Below are 15,353 nucleotides of genomic sequence, written 5' to 3'. Positions count from 1 at the left end.
TATGAAGGCATCGGGACTCCTCAAAAAATTCCCACATATCCACATTCTGTTCGTCTTCAACGGCCGCCCTGGAGCCAAAATGCTCCCGAAGAAAAGCATTCAGCTTCATATCGGAAATGTCGGTCTCTCCGTCCAGCAGGATGTCCCACACGGTGCTGCACATGGTCCACTGTAGTTGCGCTTCCTCCACTCTTATGGGAGTCGCAGCGGGCTGAGCTGTGTCACCCTCAAGGTCCGACATCGCTCTCTTAAGAGAATCTCCCTGTGGCACAGTAGACGCTTGGCCCTCCTCATTACCGTGAATTCCTTTGCTTGGCCTTCCAGACATTGTTTCTTCTTGTTTTCTTAGTTGGATCGAGTTAAAGCTGAACACTAGCCAACAATCAAAAGGGAAATAAGAGAGAAATAAAATATGCAGAGAAATGAGTGACAGCCACAAAAATAGAGTCATCCACACAGCGTGATGCACACCACATGCACGGAGACCGCCGCAACGACGGCAATTGGGTGACATCCACCCAGCACAGTGTTGGAGAGCGCAAACGATAACAACAACTTGGTGGACACGGAGGGTTCGCCCACGCATCCCGCTCGCTACGGTCTCGCACCCCTGTGGCACCGCCGTCACCGCACACACTCGGCAAGAGGAAATGCTCGCACAACCCTGACACACACAAACACAGACACACCGCAGTGCTGTCCGTCCGCGGGTGGGAGGGTTCGGCCCTCCACACAACAAACGCACACACCGCCACCGCCTCCAGTTCAATCCCAAAGCCAACGGGATACGGCCACAGCCCGCTGCCAACACACAACGCACCCGGAGCGAGCTATCACCCAAAGAGCTACACGTTGAAATGGACCCTCACCCATCCACCAGTCACGCGGCACCAAAATTTACACAGCCATCCCGCCTTCAATGGAATGCGGCGCCTCACTCAGTGCCGTTACACGGAGTGCACTATTTCTCCAAAAGGAGCTATACTTCGTCCATCCCTCAAATATGTTTCCGTTTGTCATGGACCCTACAACAAAACAAAAGTAAAAATAAAATGGAAAATGCAGCAATACTGTGGCACCGCTAGACACAATGATTCTGCCACAAGAGAGCAACTCTCCAATTATGCCTCGTATGCGCACACAATCAACATGTTATACGAAAATCACCCAGTTTTTGCACCAAAAAAAAAAAAAAAAAACAACCCCACTCCCTCCATAATTTATTCCGTCACTGTTGTGTTCGATAGCGTTGGACATTCTTGGCATCTGTGTGCCTCAATGCCACCTGGTGCTGGTGCACCTGCACCGCATGGAAACAAAAGCATCAAACTACATGAAAATACCCCAATATTTTTTTCACCAGATACCAAACTATCCCTTTCATTCCCCAATTTGTCTTGTTTTCCTATTTGTTGTTTTTTCCTCACTTCGGAGAGCTTCGCCTCTTCTAAAGACTCCGGATGGCATTGGCACTTGGTACTGGTGTACGTTGTTTTTCAGAAACACAGACTTCCTTGATTCTCCTCCTCGCTCACTACATTGGAATTGACAAAATCACATCTCTGCCAGCCACTCATCAGCACACTGTCTGCACGTAAATAAACTCCCACGAAATGTCTCGGGATAACTCCTCCCACCCAACAAAATATACCGTCAGGCAATCAGTGAACTGCCACACAGTGCTGGCGTTCCTGTGATGTCGACACGCCGTAGTTATCCGCAGCCCAACCAGCGGAGGTTTTTCTAGCCACTGGTCCTTTACATCAATCTTCTTAGGTCCGCGTTGCAATGGAAACAATCAAAATGGCTCGGTGAGATGTCCTCCGGGGTCACCCTCAGCACGGTGTTCAGTGGTTTTTGGGGCGCTGGCGACCTCAGCTCCTTAAGTTCCTCTGCTATTTTAATGAAAAAGGCCTCATTCCTGAATGCGTCCAAAGCATATCTCTCCAGAATTCCAGATGCAAAAGAGCATTCTTACTCTCCGTTACTGAAGACCAAAAAACTCCACAGCGGGGATTATCTTATCAATAAGGGGAGATAATCGATACGCGAGGTGACCAGATGATATGTCAGTCTTAAGATCCTCGATACCAAATACTCCTCTTTTTCGGTCAACACACATAAGTTTGTAAAACGGATTCTCGGTACACCATACCGCCGTTCCTCCACGTGTAACGTACCTTACATCATCCCGATTTTTTATCGATTTCAAGACACGATCAAGTTCATTATAGCGTTTACTGAAGCCATTCGCATCAAAGATGTAACGCGGAATCGGCCCCAGAAAAAGCATTTGATGGCAGACCATCCACCAGTATTTCTCTTGCTCCTGTGGAGTCCCGTCGCGCTTCATCCACGCACACATCGCCTTCACATCCATCTCTTCGGGGTAATTCATGATGATTCGGTGGGGATCTCGTTGACGCGCAAACTCCTGAATGTCCCTTACCTTTGGGGATGCCAGCCCAATCGTGCCCCATCCGGTGGAGGGCGCAAAACTTACCGGCAGCTGTGGCCCATTCGTTGGCACATCGTAGATTATATACCCTTTCATCCCACGCTGCGACAAACTCAACACAACACTCACAGATTCTCCAATACCCACGTATTTTGTCACCGTCTTGGTGGTCTTGTCAAAGACGTAGGCCTCACCCTCTCCAAAACAGTGGACAACCACTTGGATTTTCTCGGCATCGCAGTGCAGCAGCTGGTAGAGAAGGTACGAACCGGCATTCATCGACTTCCCGATCCCGGGCGTCCCAACCAAAAGACGCTTCCCAGGTGAGGAACTGTCTTTTAGATCACGCTCAACAATCTGCCACACTCGATCCACCTCACAGTTCACATAACAGTCAACAATGGGTTTATTCTCCCTCCACGAGTACGGCCATCCCTTGTCCGAGGTGAGCACCATCAGCCTGGGACGTGGTGGTCTGAATTGCTCCACACCGTCATCCTTTTCGAAAGTTAGACCTTCCTTCTTGTACGTCCATGACTGCGGTGGTTTTCCCTCATGTACCTCCATTCGATCCTCACAAATCTTATCGTCATAAAACCCCAAGACATGGCCCCACTTCGCACCGTACACAGACTCGTAGAATCCCTCCAGTTTAGTTGTCTTTTCTTCAGTATTCTGCCTCACATCTTCTTCTGCCATCCGCTTCGCCCTTTCTTCTGCCTCCCACCTTGCTACTTCTTTCTGTATCTGAGTGAGGGCATCGTTAAGTTTTTTCCTTGTAAGGGGAGTGACAGTATCCTTCTCTTCAAATTCAATCCAGTCTTCGAGATAGTTCAAATGCCCGTCCGCAAGCTTGCGCCTATCTCTTAAAAGCTGATAATCCTTTAAATTAGAAATTTCTTCAAGCAGCTGCTGGTCTTTTATGAAGGCATCGGGACTCCTCAAAAAATCCCACATATCCACATTCTGTTCTTCTTCAACGGCCGCCCTGGAGCCAAAATGCTCCCGAAGAAAAGCATTCAGCTTCATATCGGAAATGTCGGTCTCTCCGTCCAGCAGGATGTCCCACACGGTGCTGCACATGGTCCACTGTAGTTGCGCTTCCTCCACTCTTATGGGAGTCGCAGCGGGCTGAGCTGTGTCACCCTCAAGGTCCGACATCGCTCTCTTAAGAGAATCTCCCTGTGGCACAGTAGACGCTTGGCCCTCCTCATTACCGTGAATTCCTTTGCTTGGCCTTCCAGACATTGTTTCTTCTTGTTTTCTTAGTTGGATCGAGTTAAAGCTGAACACTAGCCAACAATCAAAAGGGAAATAAGAGAGAAATAAAATATGCAGAGAAATGAGTGACAGCCACAAAAATAGAGTCATCCACACAGCGTGATGCACACCACATGCACGGAGACCGCCGCAACGACGGCAATTGGGTGACATCCACCCAGCACAGTGTTGGAGAGCGCAAACGATAACAACAACTTGGTGGACACGGAGGGTTCGCCCACGCATCCCGCTCGCTACGGTCCCACACCCGCGTGGCACCGCCGTCACCACACACACTCTAAAAGAGGACGTGGGCACATCGTTGCTGACACACACACGCACACACAAGTAAGCATTATTTGCACTCAATTATCTCACTGCATACATGTTTCTGTGAATTTTCGTGTCGCGATTCTTCTTGCACCCCCCTTCTTCTTCACGTGAAAGCCGAAAGAATCCAATGTAAAATAAGTAAAGAAAAACAAAGCAAAAAACAAGATTGTATCCTCTTCCTCGCTCCCACAGCATTCAACGTTTGCAATTTTCCAAATTCTTCTTCATTTGCATCCTGCCCTCCTCCCTTATCGCAAACTACAACTCCTTCATTAAGTCCTTTGTTATATTTTTTTGGTGTGCCTCAATTGTTCCGCCACCAATTTCAAGTAACTTGGCATCCCGCCACAGCCGTTCCACCGGCATTTCCCGGGAGTACCCCATGCCGCCCATCACTTGCATCGTGTTGTCTGCCACACGCTTCGCAATTGGGGCAGCAAACAATTTTGCTGCATCACTGCCTAAACGATTATTAGATGTCGGCGACACGCTGCGGCTAACAGAGTACGTGAGGGCTTTGGCTGCCTCCGTCTCTGCGTAGCTCTCGGCAATGAGACGCTGAATCTGCCCATAGTTCCATATGGGCTTTCCAAACGCCTGACGTTCACTAGCGTACCTCGTCATAAGCTCCACACAGCGGTCTGCAATACCAATCGCCATAGCGGAAAGCGTGAGACGCTCAATCTCGAGGTTGCGCATCATCCCTACCATTCCCTTTCCCTCCTCACCCAATATGTTCGTTTTGTCCAGCTCCACATTATCAAAAAACAATTGACACATTTGGGAGCTTCGCATACCACACTTGTCAATCTTTGCACCACATGTAAACCCAGGCGTCCCCTTTTCCACCACAAAAGCGGTTATTTTGCCATCCACCTTTGCGTACACGAGTAAAACATCAGCAACCGTACCGTTGGTGATCCACGTTTTACAGCCATTTAGGACATACTTCTCGTCACCCAACTTCTTGGCAGCGGTGGACATGCCCAATACGTCTGTGCCGGCGCCTGGCTCAGACATACACATTGCACCAATATGCTCACCCGTGAGAACCTTCGGTAGCCATCGTTCTCGTTGCTCTCGTGTGGCAGAATTATAGAAGTTGTTGACAAAAAGGACGGAGTGTGCCAGATACGCCAAGCAAAAGCCCGGGTCACACTTGGATATTTCATGGTGAACAATAACGGACGCGGTGGCGTCCATTCCCGCACCGCCATCTTCATCTGAAACAGTGACGCCCAACACGCCGAGGTCCCCAAGTTCTCTCATAAGTTCCGTATTAAACCGCATCTCAATATCATTTTGCCTCGCCTGTGGCTCAATCCGTTCAGCCGCAAACTTTGCGATCGTGTTCCGCAGCATCTTGTGCTCCGGCGTTGGATTAAAAAGAAAGTCCATAGAGGAGTTAGCAGAAGAAGCAAAGGGACGAGCAGCGATAGCTCCATTTGGCACGCCGCCAAGCCGTGGAAGCAGAACGCGTCGCCCAAGAAACATTTTTGCTTCCACTCGGTCTTTTTATTTTTGTTTTTGTTGTTCCTTCGCTCTGCTTGTTGAGGTTCTTTTATCCGTGAACGGATAAAGAGACTGCGGTTTTGTGCGGTCTACACGATTAATGCAGACAAACAAACAAAAAAACAAAAAAAGGATAACGTCAAAATAAAATAATAAAAAAAAGGTCAAAAATACCAGCGAGATCAACCGACAGTTTCAATGCGTTATTTACATCTCCCATCTTTTTATTACTGTAGTTGTTGTTCTCTTTTTTATTCTTTTCCAACCGCAATATCGCTTAATAAACGTGCACTCTTTTCCTCAGCTCCATTTTGACTGCTGTGTGGCAATGCAGGCACACAATTATAATAAATAAAAAAGTGGTCCCCGTCATTCACACGATGGAGAGCTGTACGCGTAGCTCATGAATGTGACAGCGTCCTGCAGTACACCTCCCTTCTCAAGCACGTCCGCATGCTGCACCTTGAGCAACTCGCGTTCCGCCGCGGTGAGTTTGTCGCGATCTACAGAGGCCATTAAAAGCCTCACTTGTGAAAGAAGATATGGAACCGATTGAGAATTCGTTAGTTTTTTACCGCCATCTGGGCACACGGTGGTCAGCGCACGCAAAATCTCCTCAGAATATCGCCCACGCATCCCCATCACCGCCACGCACTGTTCCAAGGGGGACAAAAGAGGAAGCGGAGCCTTTGATTCAGGCCGAATACGTTTCTCCACTCCCTTTACAAAGCTGGCGGCCTTCAGCATCCCCAGTGTGGGACATATGGTGGACACGCGAAACTCGTAGTCAAAGCAGTGCCCGAGCACAATCGATTTCAGGGCCCACATGGCGCCTTTTAACAGATCAACTCCAGTCTCCACAGACTGCTTTGACAGGGATGAGTCCCCTCGTATCGTGGCCTGCTTGATCTTTGACTGACGCACCTTTTGATGTATAGAATCCTTCACACTCATAACACTGCGGAGAAACTCAACATCCACGTTAAAGTCTTCGCCATGTATTATCGATCTTCTGAAGTATCCACCATTAAGTCGAAGCTCGCGGTATCGGCGCCAAAGAAGGATACTGCGTCCAGCAACGCCCTGGTACCAGTCACCACCACTAAGCAGCATAAGAAACACAAAGTCTATGCGGTATGAGGGTAAAAGCTCAAGCGGTAGAAGTCCGTTTGCTGCACCCTTTCTCCAGTGCTCAAAAAGCTCAGCAATAGCAGTGACACAGTAATCAACGGGATCTACCATGTAGTATTGACGGTACGGTGTACATGCGATACCAATCAACGCCAGGTCTGAGTCATTGCTCACAACGACAATCACGTCATCTCCGGTGTATGTTTCTGTTCGTTTCTGCTCAATCCAAAGCGTTCGGATCATGGACGATATTTTTAGCTCTCCCTCTCCTGCATCCTCACAGCCACTTATAATGACCGCATATTCACCCAAAAATGTTCCTGGCAGACGGTCAGCATCATCCCCATCACTCGACATGAGTGCCTTCCTTAAAGCATCTTCACACGCCAGAAGAAACTCCGAACCCGAGACAACCTCTTCCCGAAATAAACGTATCGGCGTTCCCTCATAGTCGTAATTGTATTTTAACTGCGTCGCCGAAGAAGGGGGTTTCAGTGCATTTTGAGGTGCCCTCATGGTGGCACGCCGTTCTTTTTGTAATTTGAGCTTCGCCGTTGGCGCTGCGCCGTCAAAAACAAGAACAAGCGTCTTCTTTGGTGGAAACAGGCGCAAAAGACGCTTCACGGATAACAGAACATCCTGGATGGTTTGCATGGACAAAAAATGAGGTCCTTCAATGGCCCCGTGTACGATGCCATTCATGTCAAGCAGCAGGTGGTCAGGCGTAATAATGGAGGTGTCACCCGTTACACTAGGAGGAGCCGAGCAAAGACCATGTTTATTCAGATAGTTCCATAGTCCCTGTGTCCCCATGTTCTCATCCCAAAAATGTGACAACGATATAAAGAGAGAAAAAAAATATATGTAAAAGGTCCAAAAAGCGCCCTCTTCTACACCGGGCAGTACACTGGCGAGGACTATTAATACTTAGAAACAGGGGAACGAGCAAATAAAAAAAGAAAAAATAACAAGGACAACAAAGAGGGCATTGCACAACAACAACCAGAGAAGGAATAAGTTGGCCTCCAACAGTCATTCCAGCGCACACACACAGAAGAAAGAAAAAAAAGACCGACCATTAGGTTTACCACCACCTCCCTACGTCGATGCACACAAATACACACGCATTGGATGAATACAAAGAACTGTGTAAATTTTTGTTCATCGCACGGCTCATGCCCACAGATGCCTTTTTTTTTTTTTTTTTTTGCAAATAAATAAAAAAAAAATAACTAGATGTAAATTCAATTCATAAAAGGAAAAAAAAAAAAAAAAAGAACAAGTCCGACCCCCACCTCCATAAAAAAACAGTTCACCGAATACTAAATGTAAAAAAAAAAAATCTGCGAAAAAAGAAATTATAGAAATAATTCACTGACTAATATTGATCGGGAATCATGTCCCTTTGCTTCTTTCCCTCTCTCTCTCTCCTTGCTTGTGCCAACGCTCAAATTTTCTCTACCCAAGAGTTGTAGCCTTCACCTGGATCGCTTTCTCGGCACAACTCAAAGACCTCCTTCTCCCTTTGCTCCAGCACCAAAAAAAATGGAATACTGGCGATATTAAGAAGAGGGTGCTTTCGGTAGGCATAATCGGGGTTCCCGAGGTATACCGAACGCTCAACATTGCACTGAACGTACACAACACGACGCTTTTGTTTGGCCGCCTCCACTGCGCGTCTCACAATTGGTTCCGCAGTCGCACACGGCGGACACCACGACTGGTGCGTCCTGCGGTCAGAGGCACCCTTGAACAGAAGCACAAGTATATCACCGGGCGTCAGCTGCGCCCTAACTTTATCCAGTGTGGCGTCAAAGTCTCGAGGGGATTTCACCAACACATTGTCCTCCGTGTTTGCAGGACCCAAAATGGTCTCTGTCGGTGGATGAGAGACGTAAAATTTGTGGTCTTCATGTGCCGCACGCGCCTCCGCGGCAGCTTCGACACTGAGTTCACCATTGCGAGGAATTGGTTGAAATACGGCAGATTTACGGAACAGGCGCAACAGCTTAACCGGAGAGGAGTCAGCAGCAGGGACAAGACGATGGTAAAGGCCACGCGGAAGAACGACCAGATCACCTGATTTGGCCTCAACACGAATCCACCGTTCCTCTGCGTCACGGAAGTCGATGTACAGCACTCCACTTTCCACAATACGCATTTGTTCATCCAAGTTAAGGTGTTCCCGCAATTCTTCTTGGGAGTCGGCAGTAAGTGTCACTTCCTCCTGCCCCTGGTAGCCCAAATTCCACGCGAGACGTTGTGCCCGAGTCCGTCCCTCGTCATCGGATGGATGACGCTCGTGCAGTGTCGCGGGGTCCACCGTGCGAGAGTAGACACCATACGCCTCCAGCAGATTTATCGGCACCGAGACATCTGGTGAGCAGTGACTTGGCAATGTAAAGTTGCCCTCTTGTGAATTCAGAAGCCAAGCTCCAGGCATCGGTGTACCTCCTTTGCTTTTTTTCTTTTTTTTGCTTTTCAACCAAATAAGGAGTTTTATCCCTTTTTGTGTGTTTTATTATTATTTTTCCCTCTCTCTCTCTCTATAAATATAACCGCAGTTTGCAGCAACAAAAACGAACAACTCAAAGGAAAAGAAGGAACAAAAAGAATTTCATAGAAACCGCCAGTAAAAAATCACAAAAATGATTTCACAAATTGTCCATTGCAATACAAATAATAAAAAAAAAAAAGGGGAAAAAAGAAAATAAAAATAAAAAATAATAATTCCACAGACCCAACTCCATCCCACAGAGGCAGGCGCAGCAACCCTGCATGCAGTGAAGTATGGTGGTAAGAGAAAGAGTGAGAGAAAAACGGAAACAGAGAGAAAGAGAGAAAAAGAATGGAAAAACAGATAAAAACTACGCAAGGTCGAGAAACATTTCATCACTCAACGCCTTCACCACAAAAGAGGTCAGTTTTTGTTTGAGGAAGGGCCTCAAGAAAAAGGCCACCGCATTCAGTCCAAACACAGAACATTTGGTTTGCAAGGAGCCAATAGAGAAATGAATGTTGCCGCATCTGGCAATCAGACGCCCCGTCAAATGTAACTTCAATTCCAATTTTGCCTTCACTTTTAGGTTCTTAGCCTTCGCCTTCACTGTTCCTTTCGTGGCATCGCCTCGGCTCTCTTCCCTCGCTAGTGAAAACGAGACCGGACTCAACGCCAAATGCTTCAACTTCACACGAAACAAGATGTGCTCACCATCCTCACTAAAGCGGGCGTAGGATCGCCCTAAAACAATCCCTCGAATTCTCACTTCCTCTGTATTAAGTATCCCTCCGCTAAATGACTTCAAACGGATGTTGTGAAGGGGGGGAACAATCTCTTTTCCCTCAAATTCTTTTGCAACCACGCTAAGAAACTTTTGGAAATACTCTGGGAGTGCGCTGGTAAAGGTTTTGCAGTGCTCCACAATCTCCCTGCAGAAGTCGGTTTCCTCCGTTTTGGCAAATGCGGCGGCCCCATTTCTTTCCAACTCCTCAAGTCTTTCCCTCAGCTCGCACTCACGCTGTGTGCAGAATTGTAGCGGAGTCAGCAAGACAGGCTCGACGTGTCCCACGGTATTCATCGCCCTATCGGCCATCTTTTTTTCCTTCTTCGTGCCCAACCCACCTTCATCTCGTGCATTCGTTTCCCCTCTCCCCTCCTCGCAGTTTAATATGCACGCCAAAGGAGAAGGCGCCTCACAAGACGAAATACATTTGCTTTCATCCAGCTTCATTTTCAGGGAAGCGGCGGTTGGAGCCCAACGGACGATTGGTGCCTGAATCGCATCATCACTGCCTCCGAAATCCTTGTGCAAAGGTGTCTTCTCAGCCGGTGTCGGCAGGACGAGGGGTTGTGCACCCACAACATCCGTCAGTGTGGCGGATGTAATGAAATGTTCGTCCCATTTGGCGGTATCGATTGGGAACACCGCCACTGTGGCGTTGTACTCTTGTTGCTGATCGACCTCCAAGATATTCATCTCACCATCAAAGAGAGATGATCTTGAGTGAAGAAGAGATCCCACGGATACAAATGGATCTTCCAAAGGGTCAACAATTTCATTGCCATCCGAATCAACAGCTATAACACCGGAATCAGCGTTTCTTGGTGTTCTCTTCGTCGTAACCTCTGTGGAAGTCGCGAAATTCCGCATTGCGTTTATTAAGTAGGACGCGCTGTAAAGGTCGGGATTCACCGTGGCGTTCACGTTAAAAATTGTCTCCTCGACGCTTTTTGTTGCCTTTACACATTCCCAGAGGCATTTGCTGGATACGTATGGGAAGAGTGCGCTCATAAGACGAGCCTCCTCCGCCATCGACAGCTCATTCGAGGCCTTCATCGCTGAGGGCTCCATTTTTATCTTGTGGACAGGGGGAATTCCTGCTGGATGCAAAGTGAGGCAGGCAAAGAAAGCACACACGAAAAGTAAACGTGAGAGAAGTGCACGCACAGACACGCATGGGTCGGCACATGAACAACGACAGAAAGGGAAAAAGAGAGATATTCCAGTGTTGAAAGAGAAGAAAAAAATAATGAACGAAGAAAAACAACCAAAAAAACCATCAAAACACAAATTCAATGCGTAAGCAATAAGAACAACAAAAAAATAACTCTGAAGAAACTCAACTTTGGATTGAAAGCAGCAAAAAAAAAAAAGATTTTAGTGAGACACACGTATATATATATATGTATATATATACTTGTATGTGTATACCTGTTTGTATGCATATAATTTTGTGTGCCGCGGCTCTTCACACGTATCGCCTCATTCGGGCAGCCACCGACTCAAAATTGCACTCCCAGCAAGAGAAATGCTGCTGCTCTCGGCGGAGCACATCATCCAGCACATCCGAAACGCAGTTGTTTGCTCCGTTGATAACACCGGCGGCGGACTCCTCCTCAACCAACTCGCGGAGATTAAGGGCCAAGAGACACTCGGGTGCAGGACGTGACCGCCTGAACACCGGAAATTGATGTGATACCAGCCGCACAAGCCGCGCAACTGCGCCTAGGGCAGCAGTCAATTCCTTTGCGTGGCCCGTCCTAACCATAGCCCCTCGGTTGCGCATAAAACAGGCAAGTAACAACAAAGACCACAGAAGGGTATTTCGTCTATTGGTAATAATCACAGCGTCCCCTTCTTCTCGCACCTGGTGGCAAATCCCAGCATTGAAGAGGTTTTTAACGTGGAAGGAGTCCCCATGACGGAATCCATCAATCCATTCCTCTAGCGCGGCGCTCAATGAGGCGATGCATGTGAGCGATCCCCATATAATATCATGTAGCAGAAGCAAAGGCATTTTAGGGTCTCCGTGCATTTGAAACTCCTCCGTGACATTTTCAAGAAACGTGATTAATTCGACTGCATCCATACCACAGTGACCGAATATTGTCCAAGTCTCAGTTGAAAAAAGTAAATCACCTGACGTCATCGTAGACCCCTCATAAAAAAAAGGATCCTTTACAACTCGATACACTTCCGCTATTAACAGAGGAACGACATGCTTAAATCCCTCATTACTAATAAATATCGGTTCACTTTCTCCTCGTGAATAAGGACCTTCGATTTTCAAATAAAGGTAAAAGGCGCGAAGGAGCCGCTGACGCAAAAAGTAACCCCCCAAAGCCTTATCCTGTAAAACAACATGAATGGCACTCTGAAGAATCCCTTTATGCATCTTTCGCAGCTCATTCATCCTCATCTTCGAGAGGGACGGGTCCCGCCCATTTGCATCCTTAATCTTTATGCCAAATCGAAAGGCTCCCATCCAAAGGGCAAATCCCACCACGAGGTCTGCACTCGGTTGCTTCATGTGAAGAGAACGCGTATCCCCTTCACAATTAGATTTATTTTCTGAGCGCCAAACGTTTCCCAAAAAGGATTCAGGTGCGTTCCACGCATTGGAAGAACGACTCTGCAAGGAACAGCGCTCAGCAACGTCTGTTGCTTTCAGTGCAAAAAATTTGTGCCCGTCCCAATCATCGTTACACAAAGCAATTGGTGGGATGCAATCAATACAACCTTGAAGCACAGTATTAATGAGAAGCATAATAGCATTGGAATCGGGGATTTGTCCTGCAAGATATCGGCACCGCCTATCTTCCTTGCCACGCAACTTCACAGGAGATAGCACGGCCAAAAGATTCAGCAACATCTCGAATGTGTGCTGCGGCGCCACGCTCTGTTCAAGGGCCTTCATGGAAGAAATGAGGAAATTTACCGCGTTAGAAAGCCGTACAGATGTTGCAAGCATAATCCATCGTTTATTGTTGCCACAAAAGACAACCCACTTCTCCGAGCCGAGTATGCTAAGCGCCTTCGCAATGTGTTTGACTGTGTGTTGTGTGAAACGTCTCTGATGACAAATCAGGCGAAGAATAATATCAATTCTTGCAACAATTTCCACCGTCAGATGAAACTCCCGCATTAAAAAACTTAGCGACTGAATATCCAAATCATCGGTATTATGAGTCGTAGCCAAGTGAAAAGCACTCTGAAGTACGTGCCGAGTGATCGCCTCTGTGAGCGTTGAAGCCAGTTCTTGGCCTAGCAGAGATGCTCCTTGCAGCAGCAATGCCCTCACGGGCTCAGTGGCAAGAAGTATGCGAAATTCAACAGAAGGATCCTCAGTCCCCAAGTGACATTCTAACCCCTTCAGAGCATCACAAACAAGATGACATGTACGAAGAAGTCGTGGACCTGCCTCTTTTTTCGCATGCACAACGTGAGCGAGAAGCAGGCGATGACACAAAATAAGTAAAACTTCTGCAGTCAACCAATCCTCTCTTTTGCAGAAACGTCTACTCTCCATGCCGAGTACAATGTGCTGCAGCCCATCTAGAAAAGGCTCTAGACGAGGTTTTTGCCGCAACTGCAGGACATCCGCTGAATTGCCTTTCTTTTCGTGCGGTTCCTCATCCTCTGGGTATAAATCGCTCGCCACGAGTAGACGAATGGCATCCAACGTCAATGAAGAATTCTCAAGAATTATACAAAGAGCATCTGCAAGAAAATAAAGTCCATTTCGCACATCAGGCGGAAGTCCGCTAATATTATAGTGATTCACATGTCTGAGTAACACCACAATTTCAGCGTTCGAAAGCACACCGGGGCGAAGTGCCGCAGCACAAAACCGATACAAAAAATGACACAACAACTGCCGCTGGAGTTCAGCCATCTCTTTCTTCTTCAAACGAGGATATTCTGATCCGTGACTCTCCCCACCCACGTCTTCCATAAGGCACAAGAGCGAAGTCAAGTGACGGCAGTGCAAGTGATCTGTGAAGGAAGCTAACAGTTTTTCTGTACATATGAACCGACATCCGTAAAGATTCCGTCGATGAATAAGAACGAAGCGTTGCATGACCAAAAAGGTGTCCTCCGCAACATTCCCCACCTTCTCCACATCCGATTCCGCATGTACCTCGTGCAGTCCATCTCTTCTTTCATGATGCCTGTGATGACATGGGGGAAAACATGCAGGGTCCGCTCGCAGCAACTCCTCTACCGAATCCAAAAACGCCTCCAAAGTTTCTGTGGAGTGAAAGCGGTGAAGCGTTTGGAGAATGATGGCAAATGAAGAGACAAACCACAACGGATCCCTTGAAAAACACTTTACAGGGGTGACTGTGCAACTCTTTCCAAAGCAACAACGGAGATAATATTTCAACAAATGAGCCGTGAGCATCGTGTGACGCACATGAAGTTCAGATAAGCCATGAAAGAGACGAGCCACATGATATCCACACGAAAAATTAGGAAGCGTAGTTAGCACAGAAAGCACAAGGGCGTGCACATTCAACGGGGGCTCATGAAGGTCTCCCAGTGCAAATATGACGTCACTAGCCGTCCTGGCGTCGTAGAAAAAAAGCGATCGATACGCCTCTCGTACCAAAGACAATAGTGCCCTTGGAGACCGCGTCACGACACCGAGTACCACCATATTTTCCTCCTCACAAATTAATACTTCTTCCACAGGCAGAAAGAGACAAAAATAAACACCAAAAGGCACGTTCAAGCAAAAAAACAACACAATAACAAGAGAAGTCACAGGCGCAAGAAGTTGTTTCCTCAGGAGGCGCACAAGCACAAGTACATACACACACGGAAGAGACAGTAAAAATAAATGGAATGCACGCATTGCCCGCGAGCAAACAAAAAGGGAAAGTAAAGAAAAAAAAGGAGGAAAGAGAAAGAAAACCGCACCCAAATTGTACACATGTCAGCATCATAGCCCAATTGATGTCCCATTTCTTATACGGGGATCATTGATAACTCAAAGCAATGCAAGGAAACAAATAGCGGACACAGAGACAAAAAAGGATTATGTTTCTCGGTAGCAAAACGTTATTATTAACGTTCTTTGCCTCATTTTAGTCCAAGTGCAATTTATGACCGTTGTCCCCATCCGTACCACCCAATTCAAACTGCAGCAACAGACACCACAACCAGCAGTACAAGCGGCAGCAGTAGTAACTGCGGCGCACGCACTCACCAAGGGAGCTCACCGCCGTCTGATGCGCAAGGCAAGGTGTCACCACTTCCCACTTCTTCTCCCTCGATTCGACAAGCTGCATCTAAAGCAACAACGACAATAGTAATTTTGACAATTCCCTCGCCTTCACAAAAACGATGCCTGCTCGTTCATGTCACCAATTTCG

The 15,353-nt window shown here is 47.4% G+C and overlaps 6 protein-coding genes and 1 pseudogene across 6 annotated transcripts, besides 6 other annotated features; all 7 read right to left on the bottom strand.

Moving 5' to 3' along the window:
- On the bottom strand, positions 1-328 carry Tc00.1047053506629.240 (retrotransposon hot spot (RHS) protein, putative; the record flags this gene model as incomplete). The annotated part of the gene is made up of 1 exon (XM_811503.1): positions 1-328. A coding segment is annotated over one exon (328 nt), but the record flags the coding sequence as incomplete, so codon positions are not given.
- Positions 1-3,526: a sequence feature (areas not merged during assembly with more than two copies in the genome that could not be assigned to a particular haplotype).
- Positions 1,381-3,756, bottom strand: Tc00.1047053506629.230 (annotated as a pseudogene).
- Positions 3,527-15,353: part of a sequence feature (heterozygous, non-Esmeraldo-like haplotype) that runs on past the window's edge.
- On the bottom strand, positions 4,310-5,545 carry Tc00.1047053506629.220 (isovaleryl-coA dehydrogenase, putative; the record flags this gene model as incomplete). Its single annotated transcript, XM_811502.1, has 1 exon — positions 4,310-5,545. The coding sequence occupies one exon, from the start codon at positions 5,543-5,545 to the stop codon at positions 4,310-4,312; it is 1,236 nt and encodes a 411-aa protein (XP_816595.1).
- Positions 5,705-5,725: a sequence feature (AT_rich).
- Positions 5,933-7,507, bottom strand: Tc00.1047053506629.210 (hypothetical protein, conserved; the record flags this gene model as incomplete). Its single annotated transcript, XM_811501.1, has 1 exon — positions 5,933-7,507. The coding sequence occupies one exon, from the start codon at positions 7,505-7,507 to the stop codon at positions 5,933-5,935; it is 1,575 nt and encodes a 524-aa protein (XP_816594.1).
- Positions 7,885-7,926: a sequence feature (AT_rich).
- On the bottom strand, positions 8,142-9,137 carry Tc00.1047053506629.200 (hypothetical protein, conserved; the record flags this gene model as incomplete). Its single annotated transcript, XM_811500.1, has 1 exon — positions 8,142-9,137. One exon carries the CDS (start codon positions 9,135-9,137, stop codon positions 8,142-8,144), a length of 996 nt encoding a protein of 331 aa, XP_816593.1.
- Positions 9,379-9,418: a sequence feature (T-rich).
- Tc00.1047053506629.190 (hypothetical protein, conserved) lies at positions 9,562-11,046 on the bottom strand (the record flags this gene model as incomplete). Its single annotated transcript, XM_811499.1, has 1 exon — positions 9,562-11,046. The coding sequence occupies one exon, from the start codon at positions 11,044-11,046 to the stop codon at positions 9,562-9,564; it is 1,485 nt and encodes a 494-aa protein (XP_816592.1).
- Positions 11,368-11,405: a microsatellite.
- Positions 11,444-14,635, bottom strand: Tc00.1047053506629.180 (hypothetical protein, conserved; the record flags this gene model as incomplete). The annotated part of the gene is made up of 1 exon (XM_811498.1): positions 11,444-14,635. The coding sequence occupies one exon, from the start codon at positions 14,633-14,635 to the stop codon at positions 11,444-11,446; it is 3,192 nt and encodes a 1,063-aa protein (XP_816591.1).

The sequence above is a fragment of the Trypanosoma cruzi genome, genomic scaffold, assembly GCF_000209065.1.
Source record: "Trypanosoma cruzi strain CL Brener 1047053516677 genomic scaffold, whole genome shotgun sequence".
NCBI classification, from domain to species: domain Eukaryota; phylum Euglenozoa; class Kinetoplastea; order Trypanosomatida; family Trypanosomatidae; genus Trypanosoma; species Trypanosoma cruzi.
The sequence above is the reverse complement of the archived record's forward strand: the minus strand, read 5'-3'. Positions and strand labels throughout refer to the sequence as shown.